General features: G+C 40.6%; 1 protein-coding gene across 7 annotated transcripts in view; it reads right to left on the reverse strand.

The window, feature by feature from the left end:
• Positions 1-13938, reverse strand: part of NAA16 (N-alpha-acetyltransferase 16, NatA auxiliary subunit) — a 65948-nt gene that overhangs the window by 49604 nt on the left and 2406 nt on the right. For 6 of the 7 annotated variants that reach the window (XM_047755747.1, XM_047755746.1, XM_047755743.1 and 3 more), the window contains exons 2-5: positions 10753-10837; positions 8569-8673; positions 6520-6677; positions 5153-5287 (exon numbers count right to left, since the gene is read on the reverse strand). In XM_047755747.1, coding sequence (XP_047611703.1) covers positions 5153-5287; positions 6520-6677; positions 8569-8673; positions 10753-10837 — 483 coding nt within the window. Of the gene's footprint in view, positions 1-5152; positions 5288-6519; positions 6678-8568; positions 8674-10752; positions 10839-13938 lie in introns of those variants that run through there. The other variant, XM_047755748.1, reaches the window with a different exon arrangement.

Genomic DNA, 13938 nt, shown 5'->3' on the forward strand with positions numbered 1-13938 from the left:
TTCAGAAACAGACAAGCTGATCCTAAAATTCAAATGGAAATAAAAGTAACACTGCATGGACAAAAAGAACCTTAAGGAGAAGAACAAAGTAAGAGGACATGCGCTTCAAATTTCAAACGTACTATAAAGCTACAGTAATCAAGACAGTGTGGTTGGAACTGGCTAAGAATAGACATAGATATCAATGGAATAGAATCCAAGGTTCAGAAATAAGCCCTTCTGGAGCTTCAGCTGTTGCTCAGTGGTAACAAACACGACTAGTATCCATGAGGACACATGTTCAATCCCTGGCCTCACTCACTGGTTAAGGATCTGGCGTTGCCATGAGCTGTGGTGTAGGCTGCAGAGGTAGCTCAGATCTGGAGTTGCTGTGGCTGTGGCGTAGGCCGGCTAATGCAGCTCCAATTGGACCCCTAGCCTGGGAACTTCCATATACTGTGGGTGTGGCCCTAAAAAATAAAGAAAGAGGAGTTCCCGTTGTGGCGCAACGGAAACATGAGGTTGCGGGTTCGATCCCTGGCCTTGCTCAATGGGTTAAGGATCCAGCGTTGCCGTGAGCTGTGGTGTAGGTTGCAGCCTCAGCTGGGATCCCGTGTTGCTCCGTGTTGCTGCGGCTGTGGTGTAGGCCTGTGGCTGTAGCTCTGATCAGACCCCCAGCCTGGGAACCTCCATATGCCACAGGTGCAGCCCTCAAAAGCCAAAAGCCAAAAAAAAAAGAAATAAAAACCCTTCCATTCTGGTCAACTGATTTTCAACAATGTGCCAAGACATCTCAATAGGGAAAGGGGAGTCTTTTCAACAAATGATGATGGGACAACTACATATCCATATGTAAGTAAAATATAACCTTAGATACATATTTCCTACTATATACAAAAACTAATTCAAAATGGATCACAGACCTAAACATGAACACTAAGACTGTGAAAGAAATCTTGTAAAAATAAGAGAAAACATTTGTGACCTTTTGCATAAACAAAAAAATTGATAGCATTCCCATGTGGCTCGGCAGGTTAAGAATCTGGCGTCTTCACTGCAGTGGCTCAGGTAGCGGCCGTGGCTCCTGTTCAATCCCTGGCCTGGGAACTCCTGCATGCCTAAAGCACGGCCAAAAAAAAAAAAAAGAAAGAAAAGGTTTGCTCATTTGTACTTCTTCAAAATTATAGACTTTTCCTCTTCAAAAGACACCATTAATAACATGAAAATACAAGCCACAGACTAGGAGAAAACATTTATAAATGGTACATCTGATAAGGAACTTGTACTGAGTACATACAATAAACTATTACAATTCAGTTGTAGGACAAATAACCCAATTAAAAATGGGTAGGAGGTCTGAATAGACATACCATCAAAGAAGACATATAAATGGCTAATAAAAACATGATAAAATACTCAATAGCATTAGTTATTAGAAAAATACAGACGGAGTTCCCGTCGTGGTGCAGTGGTTAACAAATCCGACTAGGAACCATGAGATTGTGGGTTCGATCCCTGGCCTCATTCAGTGGGTTAACGATCTGGCATTGCCGTGAGCTGTGGTGTAGACTGCAGACGCAGCTCGGATCCCGCTTTGCTGTGGCTGCGGTGTAGGCAGCGGCTACAACTCCGATTAGACCCCTAGCCTGGGAACCTCCATATGCCGAGGGAGTGGCCCTAGAAAAGGCAAAAAGACAAAAAAAAAACAAAAAACAAAAAAAGAAAAAAAAATACAGAGATACTATTGAAACAGATATTACTACCTATCCGCTAAGATGTTTATCATCAAAAAATTGGACAGGAGTTCCTGTCGTGGCTCAGTGGTTAACGAATCCAACCAGAAACCATAAGGTTGCGGGTTCCATCCCTGGCCTTGCTCAGTGGGTTAAGGATCCGGCGTTGCTGTGAGCTGTGGTGTAGGTCACAGATGCGGCTCGGATCCCACATTGCTGTGGCTCTGGCGTAGTCCAGGGGCTACGGCTCTGATTAGACCCCTAGCCTGGGAAACTCCATATGCCGAGACAGCTGCCCAAGAAATGACAACAAAACAAACAAACAAAAAATTGGACAATAACAGCTGTGCGGGCGGGTAGAAACTGGAACTCTTGCACAATGCTAGTAAACACAAAATGGTTCAGTCACTCAGGAAAACAACTGGGCAGTTTATTAAAAAGTTAAATATAGGAGGTTCCTGCTGTGGCGAAGCAGAAACTAATCTGACAAGGAACCATGAGGATGCAGGTTCAACCCCTGGCCTTGCTCAGTGGGTTAAGGATCCAGAGTTGCCATGAACTGTGGTGTAGGTCCCAGACAGGGCTGGGATCCTGTATTGCTGTGGCTGTGGCGTAGGCCGGCAGCTGTAGCTCCGAGTGGACCCCTAGCCTGGGAACCTCCATATGCTGTGGGAAGCAGCCCTAGAAAAGGCAAAAAGACAAAAAAAAAAAAAGCTAGAAATCTAACATTATGCACTTGCCACATGATTTACCTCCTCCCTTACGAGAATAAATAAAAATAACAGAGGATTTAAAATATACATTAGCCTAGGCGTTCCTGTTGTGGTACAGTGGGTTAAGAATCCAACTGCAGGGAGTTCCCCTTGTGGCGCAGTGGAAACGAATCCGACTAGGATCCGTGAGGATGTAGGTTCCATCCCTGGCCTTGCTCAGCGGGTTAAGGATCTGGCGCTGCTGTGAGCTGTGCTGTCGGTCACAGACTCGGGACAGATCCCGAGTTGCTGTGGCTGTGGCATAGGCGGGCAGCTGTAGCTCTGATATAATCCCTAGCCTGGGAACTTCAATGTGCCACAGGTGGGGCCCCAAAAAGTAAAACAAATAAATAAATTTTTTTAAAGTAAAAGTTTTCAAAAAAAGAATATTCCCCAATGTCATAAAGGTAACACTAAAAGAACCAGAATCCAAAAAAAAAAAAAAATGATTATGGGCAAGTATAGTGCCTGAATGATGGACAACAGTGGGGCAAACAAAACACTGACAAAAACCTTAAAAGTAGAAGATGGGAAGGAGTTCCTGCTGTAGCACAGCAGGTTAAGGATCCGGTGTTATCGCTGCAGTGGCCTGGGTCACTGCTGTGGCACAAGTTTGATCCCTGGCCCGGGAACCTCCACATGCTGTGGGCACAGCGCTCCCCTCAAAAAAAGCTGGGAAATGTTGGGAGTTCCCGTCATGGTGCAGTGGTTAACGAATCCGACTAGGAACCATGAGGTTGCGGGTTTGGTCCCTGCCCTTGCTCAGTGGGTTAACGATCCGGCGTTGCCATGAGCTGTGGTGTAGGTTGCAGACGCGGCTCGGATCCCGAGTTGCTGTGGCTCTGGCGTAGGCCGGTGGCTACAGCTCCGATTCAACCCCTAGCCTGGGAACCTCCATATGCCGCGGGAGCGGCCCAAGAAATAGCAACAACAACAACAAAAAAGACAAAAGACAAAAAAAAAAAAACTGGGAAATGCGATGTCCGTACTGGCTTTGAAAAGCCACATGTACAGAGCTATGCACATGTTCAGAAAGAACTGAGAAAGCCCTAAGTTCTCACCCCTTGCCAACCTTGAGATGCTGCACAAGAAAGAAGTGAAGGCTAAGGCAGGCTTGTACATTGACTGGCTGAGTGCTAAAGGCAAACACCAACACACCCATGGAGAAATTTAACAAAACTGCAAGCTGGTTCTCTGAAAAGATCTACAAAATTGATAAGCGTTTAGCTGGAATGACCAAGAAAAGAAGAAAGACTACTGAAATGGATAATAAAAGGACGGACATTGCCACAAATCCTACAGAGATAAAAAGGATTATAAGGGACTATTATGAAAAATCATATGCCAAAAAATTAGATTACCTAGAGGAAACCAAGTAACACAAGCTGCTGAAACTGACTTAAGAAGAAATGGGGGGAAAAATAGGAAAAAAGAAAAGAAGAAATGGAAAATCTGAATAGACCAATAGACTTGTCATCAAGGAAAGCCCAGGGACAGATGCCATCACAGGTGACTGCCAGCAAATGTTTACATAAGAACTAACACCATCCTTCAAAAACTCTCCCAAAAAACAAAGGGGAATAAGGCCCTAACCCATGCCATGAAACCAGACAAAGACATCGAAAGAAAAGTGCAGATATCTCTTATCCCATCATGTCTCACTAATTATCAAAGAAACACACACACAAAAAGATAATGAGATAAACACATCCAGAAGACTGGAAAAATGAATATAGCTAACAAGTGTCAGCAAGGATGCAGGCAAATGGCAACTATAAAATCTTGCTAGTAGGCATGCACATTAGTACAAGTACTTCAAAAAATGATGATATAATAAATACTTAGGAAAACGGAAGACAAAGAGCTACAACTCTGCAATTCCAGTTTAGGTATAAAGTGAAAATTTTAAATATACAAAATAAGTTTGTAACTTTTATAGACTGATACATAATGCACATACGACTAAAAATGATCTATGCAAGTTTTAGAACAATGGCTACCTCTATAGAGGGACATGGGAGGACTTTAGTTGTTTCTGTAACATTTTATTTCTTTAAAACTAATTATTATCTGGAGCAATTGTGACCAAATGTTAACATCTTTTTAATTTCACTTGTGCTACACAGCATTTTTAATTTTTCTATTTAACATTTATATTAAAATGTATTTATTAACACATTTATATAAAATATAAAGCAATATATATTAGAAAAGCAAGTCCTACAATCACAAAACTATTTTCAATTTTATGTATTATTTTCTTTTTTTGAAATTACAGTATACAAAAAATTTTTGTATCATTTATTTTATATTAAGAATCCTGTGTTTTGGCATTCCCCTGTCACGCAGTGGAAACGAATCCAACTAGTATCCATGAGGATGTGGGTTTGATCCCTGGCCTTGTTCAGTGGGTTGGGGATCCCACCTTGCCATGTGGCTGTAGCGTAGGCCGGCAGCTATAGCTCCAGCTCCAACTCGACCCCTGGCATAGGGAAGTCCCTATGTTGCAGATGTGGCCCTAAAAACGAACAAACAAAAATTCTGTGCTTTAACATTTCCCAATTACATCAAAATTTTTATCAACTTTTGCCATAGGTCTAAAAGACTAATTCCTACTTGGGGGTGGAGACAACAGAGAAGTCAACTATTTTAGTTCGACAGGAGAAAATGTTAAAATGAGGATCTTACTTGCTGAGTTTGTCTAAATTCTTCCAACAGTTTTAGTGCCATATCATAATCTTTCAGCAGATGGTATGCAATAGCATATCCAATCCAGGAAGCACGTTGTGTTGGGCGCAACTGAAGAAGCTGATATCTTGTCTCCTTAAAAAAAAAAAAAAAAAAAAAACACTTTGTAATTTTTTTTCACTGTTTCTCTAAAATACAATTCATCACACAGGTTTAATTCCTTTCTAATGAATTCAACGAACATCACTGAACTCCAGAATAAAAGAGAGATAGTTTTCACACTCCTTATTGTCACCCAGAAATCGGAACAACTCAGAGACCTCACTCTGTGGTTACAGCTCCCATGCCAACACTCACACGGTGACCTTCCTACCCCTGCTCTTGGACCCCGCCAGTACCTCCAGTCCCTCACTTCTAACCAGCAGCTCTTTAATCTTCATTTATTTCACCACCCCACCGAGTAACCAGTCTCTTGCCAATATTCTTGCTTTCTTTACTTCATTTCTAAAGATAACTGATTGTAACCCCTATCACATCTAGGCTACTAAGTCCTAACAAAGAAAAATCGCACAAGCTTGATGAATGGTACCATTATTAGACTCAGCAGAACCCTTACAACTTCTGCAAAGATCTAGGCATGGAGTATAAGGACGACTATGGCAGTAGAAGAGCAAAAAGAAAAAAAGAAAGAAGAGTTTGTAGCCTCCTTCACATGAGAAAGTGAGAAAAGTTCACTGTGGACACAGTGAATTTAGGATACTAAGTGGAGTAAGCATAGCAAGATGCCTAGCAGAGTAACAGATCTGAAGAGGTCTGGACTACCTTTAGGGCAATCCTTCTCAGAATACTCTGTTGTATTTTCTAACCCATAATAAAGAACATTAATTGGGAGCTCCTATTGTGCCTCAGGGGGTTACAAACTCGACTGGTATTCAGGAGGTCTTGGGCTCGATCCCTGGCCTCACTCAGTGGGTGGGGGATCTGGCACTGCCTTGAGCTGTGGTGCAGGTCCCAAACATGGCTCGGATCTTGCGCTGCTGTGGCTGTGGTGTAGGCCGGGCAGCTGCAACTCCAAGTTGACCCCTAGCCTGGGAACTTTTAGATGCTGTAGGTGCAGCCCTTAAAAAAAAATAAATAAATAAATAAATTAAAAAGTATTAAATGATTAAACTAATTATCCTTTTTTGATGATCAAGTACATAATTCCATGACTATTACTGGAGGAAGAGTCCAAGGGGCCTTCTCCTTCTGCCACACACTATAAGTAATCACGTCTACACGATCTTCTGTTCACCTCATTCTGAATTCACGGGCTTCTGAAATACACCTATTGTAAAAACAAATTCATTTAAGACTGAAATACTTACACGGTAACCTTCAAGGTCTCTCATTTGGATCTGTAACAGAGAGAGATCCCTCAAAATCTGCAGATTATCTTTATCTAATTTGAGGGCATTGCGGTAACACTTAATAGCTTCATCATATTTCTTATCAGCGCGCTGCAAAAGTCCATACACATGCCAACCTATTTAGTTAAGGAAATAGACATTCACAGATACTAGAATATGCCATGCTACATATTTAATATAAAGCTGACCATGACAGAATGGTATCTTGTCTGTGATTTACTTCAGAATGATCTGGGAGCAGAGGCAGGGAGACAGTGAGTGGCTGATGGAAGATGAAACGAGTTCAGCCTTGAATGACAACTGTTAAATTATTGAAGCTAGGTGATGGGCACACAGGAGTTCATGTTTCTATTTTATTTCTGCACATGCATGAACTTTTCCATAATATATTTTAAAGTAATCTTAGAAAATTACTGGTAAAAATTCCTGTTTCCTACCCTCTATCCCCTCACGTTGCTACGCCAGCACCTCAACATTCATTCTCAAACACTATGTGTGAAAACAGAATAGATACAGAAGTCGCAATTATCTTTTAAAACTAGTATACATTCAATCAAATATAAAACAACATGTAACCGTCAGTTAATTCACTACTGATACGGAAGGCCACAAAAATTAGGTTTTTATTCAACGTAAATTAAAGTCTTAGCACATCTTGGGGCCAAAAGAGCTATATTTACAGGCCTTCTCTCTCTGCTCTGGGGTAAGCACTGGGATAAAGAAATAAGTATTTCGTATTTTGAGAGAACTCTAAGCTAAATATGTGAAAACACCACTAAAGACTACTAGTGATGTTCAATATTGGCTAAAGGATAGATGATTTAAATGTAAAAAATTAAAGACACAAGGGCACTATGTGAAAAGGTTGTGAATAGGTATGTAAATAGGCAAAATAGAAACTAAAAGTTTCAATGATCCACCCCTAAAAAATATTTTTGTTTTTCTACAGATGGGTATACTAGCCAAATACAATCCTAAGTATCCAGTGAAGTAACAGCTAAGTTCCTGTACAACAGAAACCACGCTAAAGAACCAATACAATATTTAACACGACATACAGTATGTGATCATTTGTAATTAGCTCCTTTGACTTAGCAGAATGTTTTCATTTATGAAGTATCAATTTTTGATACTTTATTCTTTTTACTGCCAAATAATATCCCTTTATATGTATTTACTAAGTCGTAGTTTCTATTCATTAGCAGACAGACATTTAGGTTGTCTCCCGATCTAATTTGAATAAGGCTGTTATGAATATCTTTGTAAAAAAAATATTTAACACGACGTAAAATCTATTTTACGAGTTCATTCCGAATTTTCCTTATAAAATTTCCTTTTTTTTCTTTTTTTTTGCTTTTTAGGGCCACACCTGTGGCATATGGAGGTCAAATCGGAGCTATAGTTGCTGGCCTACACCACAGCAACTCGGGATCCAAGCCGCATCTGCGATCTACACCACAGCTCACGGCAACTCCGGATCCCCGACCCGCTTAGTGAGGCCAGGGATCGAACCTGCAACCTCACGGACACTAGTCAGGTTCGTTTCCCCTGTGCCACAATGGGAACTCCTAAAACTTCTGAAGGAAAGTTTAAGGAGTTTTTTAGGAACACAAATTTTACCATACAGGTAAGTCACTACCTGGAACGGGGAAAGTATCACTCAGTTTATGGATATATAAAAAAAAAAAAAAATCAGTTGCAAGTCACATATAATTATTAAAGTTACTTTTCTCTCACACTATGCACAACTGAAGTAAATATATATTGCATAGGGATCCTCTTTGAAATACTCCAATAAACAACAACAACAACAACAAACGAGGGGCAGGGAACAGATGAAACTAATTAAAAATACTGATAATTATTAAAACTGAAAAACAGACATAATTCCCTCTTTTACATAGTTCTAAATTTTTTCACAGTAAGGGTTTTTTTTGAGTTAGAAAAAACTAGTAATTGGAAAAGAACATAAGTGACATTCAACTATTAACCACTGCAAAAGGATACAAACATGACTCTTGACATCATTACGAAGGCCTTTACGAACAAATTCATAGGCTTCTTCTTTTTTTCCTAAACAGTTCAGTGTTAATCCTTTCATAGCCAAGGTCTCTGAAAAATATTTTTAACCTCTATTTACACATGAAAGATTAAAATTATTCTCAACACTATTTTAACATCTGAGATCTACCAATGCTGATAGTATTCATCCCTTTAATACGATAGTTAGAAGAGCTTCTCTCCACATAAAAAAAGTAAAAGTATCTTTATGTATCTGCTTAAAGCTTAGCCCAAGGTCTCTTCTGAAATTCTTCAGTCTGGGACTGAGTTGGTAAAATGCTTTCTGCCGTTTAAAGACTCTATAAAGGAGGTTCAGATTGTTCGGCTGAAATAAAGAAAACAGCAGGATCCGAGTCCTGTTGAGGTGAATCTATTGCAGCAGACTACGGCTTTCATCTGAGCTCAATTCTAATTAAGAATCAAATCATCTGATTTTATACACCACAAAATCACTCAATCTACCTTAAAAAGATCAAATAATTTAAAAATCACCACACTCAAATATTGGAATGGATTTTATTTTTGGCAGGAGGTTTATTCCAATGAATTCAAGCTAGGCTAAATTAATATCAGTTTGCATTTAAAAAGCACAACACTAGATTATGGGAGTACAAACCCAAGAATATGTCTGAGGTTGTTAGTGGAAAATAGTATAGAATGAAATAATTCTTTAAATAATCTATAAGAAGAGCATTAGACAAAAACAATGGTTTTCAAAATGATCTCCACGGACTCTGGGTTTCAGAAATTGTGATCTAGTAGTCCGGGCAGGTACCTACAACCAAACAACTTATTTTATCTGTTTTTATATAATGAATTTCCCCCCAAGGGTTCCATATGGATAAGGATTCCATTGCTAAACAGCTTGGAAACAAGCTTTAATTTCTAAAATTCTATGAAATGAAGACTTCCTTCCATTTTCTTCAAATAATCTTTTAAACTTTATTAGAAAGCTGAGCAGTCAGCCTATTTTCCCAATAAGATGGTTTTAAGAATTACTCAAGTCTAATATTCAGAGCTTTGCTCTGCTACTGAAACCTTGATTTTTTTTTTTTTTTTTTTTTTTGTCTTTTGAGCCTTATCTAGGACCGCTCCCTCGGCACATGGAGATTCCCAGGCTAGGGGTCTAATTGGAGCTGTAGCCACCGGCCTATGCCAGAGCCGCAGCAACACTGGATCCAAACCAAGTCTGTGACCTACACCACAGCTCACGGCAACGTCAGATCCTTAACCCACTGAGCAAGGCCAGGGATGGAACCCGCAACCTCATGGTGCCTAGTCGGATTCGTTGACCACTGAGCCATGGTGGGAACTCCCCAAAACCATGATTTACATGCCTAACCTGATCCGTCCTTTTACCAAACACTGATCACCAGTGGAAAAGGATGAGACAAGCAAATACAGACTTATTATCAGTGCTAGAAAAACCACCCAAGATAATCCAAATGGTAAGTCAGTAATATCATATTTATATATGAAGGTCAGCAAGCATATAAAAAAGACATCTACCAAAAAATAAATTGCATTTGACTGTATCTTCATACTACTTCGGTGTTGCAAATATTGTTATAATCTTATGTATATGAAGTCTAAGGAGGAGTTCCCGCTGTGGTGGGATGGGGTCTGGTCTTGGGAGCTCTGGGATGCAGGTTTGATCCCTGGCCCAGCATAGTGAGTTAAGGACCCAGAGTTCCCACAGCTGTGGTTTAGGTCACAACTGCGGCTCGGTTCTGATGCTTGGCCTGAGAACTCCATATGCCATGAGATAGCCAAAAAAGAAATAAAGGAAAAAAAAAGCAAAGGATAAATTTAAATTCTATTCAGAGTAACAAATGAAATCAGGTCTATAAAAAAATACAGGTCAACACACCAATTATTCAGAGCAGCCAACCATTTCTCCTTCTAAAAGTAAAGGCTGTAAATAAATATACTTAAGCATAACAGAAATAAAGTAACCTAGAAGAAGACTGATATGAAGCATAGGTAAAAATGTTACACATTTATGCGCTCTAACAGAGTGCTCCAAGGCCATGGGATCTGGGAAGTGTCCTCTCTCACTGTTAGGAATCCAATCCATCTGACTTTGGAACTAAAATTCCCCAAAGCAATCTCTCATAGATGAGATAATACCTCCATGTTCAGCAAACTTTGGATTTGAAAGAATCATCTTGCAAAACTTGAGGCCATTTTTGTATTGCTTCTGTTCATAACATTTCTGTAAAGAAATATAAACAAAAATTATTATATAAAGAGAATATACATGAGGAACAACTTTTCATTGCAGTATATAAATTCTGAATTCAAGATCCAGTATTAGGTCTAAAACATACTGGATAGAAAGGTTTTATATCAATTCATATCACTTATAACATGAAACAAAGCTGTTACATACTCCTTTCCACAATGTTCTGAGTATTTTCACTTTCATAAAAGATACAGAAAAAAATACTTTGTTGACCAACACACTTACATTGTTTTTTCAAAATCAAAAAAGCATTCTTTTATTCAAAATCAAAAAGCAGGAACAAGTTTTCTGGGGGCAAAGCAGGTTGAGGATTCAGCATTGTCACTCAAGTGGCTCGGGTCACTGCTATGGCACAGGTTTGATCCCTGGCTGGGGTGCTTCCATGTGCCACAGCCTGCCCCCCCCCCAAAAAAAAGTGAAAAAGCAAAAACATGTGATAATATTATCAGAAAAATACCAGAAACTGCATTAAAAGTCTTTGCTACTTCAAGAATAGAACCAAGGAGTTCCCGTCGTGGCACAGTGGAAACGAATCCAACTAGGAACCATGAGGTTGAGGGTTTGATCCCTGGCCTCACTCAGCAGGTTAAGGATCTGGCATGGCTGTGAGCTGTGGTGTAGACTGAAGACACAGCTCAGATCTGGTGTTGCCGTGGCTCTGGCATAGGCTGGCAGCAACAGCTCTGATTAGACCCCTAGCCTGGAACCTCCATATGCCGCAGGTTCAACCCTAAAAAAAAGGACAAAAGACAAAAAAAAAGAATGGAACCAAGGCATATATTCAAAAAAATACTACTTACTGAGCAACTAGTATGTGTCTGTACGAAACTCACAACAATTCCATTACTTCCACCTTACAGATGTAGAAACTGAAACTTAAAAGTTCATAAAATGTGTTTGTAAGGGGTTCAGATTAGTTGCAAACTCTGGTCTGACTCCAAAGACGATGGTCTTTCCGTAACCAGTCTAATATGCATGTAAGCAACCTCTTTATTCCTAAATGCCTCCAACCAGGCTAAGTAATCATGCTAGGGAACATCTGACCTTCTGTCTTGGGGGGGGGGGGGCCTTTTTTTTAGGGCCCCACCCGCAGCACAGGCTAGGGGTCAAATCGGAGCTGCAGCTACAGGCATATACCACAGCTCACAACCCACGCCGGATCCTTCACCCACTGAGCAAAGCCAGGGATCAAACCTGCATCTTCATGGATACCAGTCAGATTCCTTCTGCTGAGCCACAACGGGAACTCCCATCTAACCTTCTTTAACTCACTCTCTCTCTTTTGTGGTTATGAGTTACTTTCCAGCACTCAACATGCCAACCTTACCCCCACCTCAGGGGCCTCTGCACTTGTGTTCCTTCTACCTCCCAAAGTGCTCTTCCTCAGGTCTTCCCATTCCTTAAGGTGAAGGGTCACACGTCACCCACCTGACCACTGTCTAATACTGCCAGCCTCTTACCCTGCCACACACAATTATACTACTCTGTTTTCTACACAGTGCTATCATTTCCTGATATTATTTATTTTGATCCTGTCTATCTTCCCCACCATACTGTAAGTGCCATGAGAACAGAGACGTTGCCTATTGTAAACACTGCTACATCCTCAGATTCTAGACACATAAGCACTGCTCAATATATAGTCAATACATAGAGTCTTTAAAGCTCAAAGCAAAAAAGTACCATCGTGGAGTTCCCGCCGTGGCGCAGCAGAAATGAATCCGACTAGGAACCGTGAGGTTGCAAGTCTGATCCCTGGCCTCGCTCAGTGGGTTAAGGATCCGGTGTCACCATGAGCTGTGGTGTACATCATACACGGTTCAGATCCCACTTTGCTGTGGCTGCGGTGTAGGCCTGCAGCTACAGCTCTGATATGACCCCTAGCCTGGGAACCTCAATATGCCATGCCACGAGTGTGGCCCTAAAAAGACCAAAAAAAAAAAAAAAATCTTTAAATTGAGTATTCTTGATTGCCTCTGGGGAAGAGAACTCAATGGCTGGGAGACACAGTAGGAGAAAACCTGAATTTTGTACCATATGAATATATTACCTACTCCAAAAATATTTTAAAATAAAAATTAAAAAATTAACAATCTGAATTTGACTTTAGGAGTTCACTTAACAGTGACAAGAAGAAAAAAAACAAGCAGAAGGAACTACTGGGGAAAAGGAAAAGAGAAATATGCTTTTTTTCTGCCTTACCAAGTCATCCGGAAGCAATAATAGCATACTACCAATAACAGTAATGCTAATAGTTACCACTTAGGAGAAGCATTTACTACGTGTCAGGCAGTTTTATTTATTCCTTACTTAAATCCCAGGAAAATCTATGAGATACCGGTGATCTCCATTTTAGCTGGAAAGACGGAGGCACAGTTATTGAACTCACAAGCTAGTGTGTGTCAGGGCAACTTAAACCCAGGTAGTCCTCTCCAGTATCGAAGCACTCAGTTTAAAGAACAGTCTGAAGTTCACTAAGGGAAACACACTTAGTAGAAAAGACAGGTTCTAGTTGCCTTTTTTTTGTTTTTTGTTTTAGGGCCACATCGGCGGCACATGGAGGTTCCCAGGCTAGGGGTCTAATCAGAGCTACAGCTGCTGGCCTACGCCACAACCACAGCATCTCGGGATCTGAGCCACATCCTCAACCTACACCACAGCTCACGGCAATGCCGGATCCTTAACCTACTGAACGAGGCCAGGGATCGAACCCGCAACCTCATGGTTCCTAGTCGGATTCATTTCTGCTGCACCACGATGGGAACTCCAGATTCTAATTTCAACGTTGCTACTAAACAGAGAAACTTAGACACTGAGTCATTTACCATTACTGGGTTTGACTGTCTCATGGGCATGGAGTGGCTCCAAAATTCAACAAAGCGTAATGCTGGAGCCAGTTCAAGGAATAAGGCAAGTACAAGCCAGGCAGAACACGTGATAAGCAACCTGGTGAATCTGTATGGGTGTGTTTAAGTACAATGACAATTTTCAACAAGTTACTGTTGGTGGCAAAGCACTCTGGTCCACCAACCAAGCTTCTAAAAATAATTTCATTATAGACCTCTGTTTGC

The sequence above is a fragment of the Phacochoerus africanus genome, chromosome 13 (genome assembly GCF_016906955.1).
Source record: "Phacochoerus africanus isolate WHEZ1 chromosome 13, ROS_Pafr_v1, whole genome shotgun sequence".
Classification (NCBI taxonomy): domain Eukaryota; kingdom Metazoa; phylum Chordata; class Mammalia; order Artiodactyla; family Suidae; genus Phacochoerus; species Phacochoerus africanus.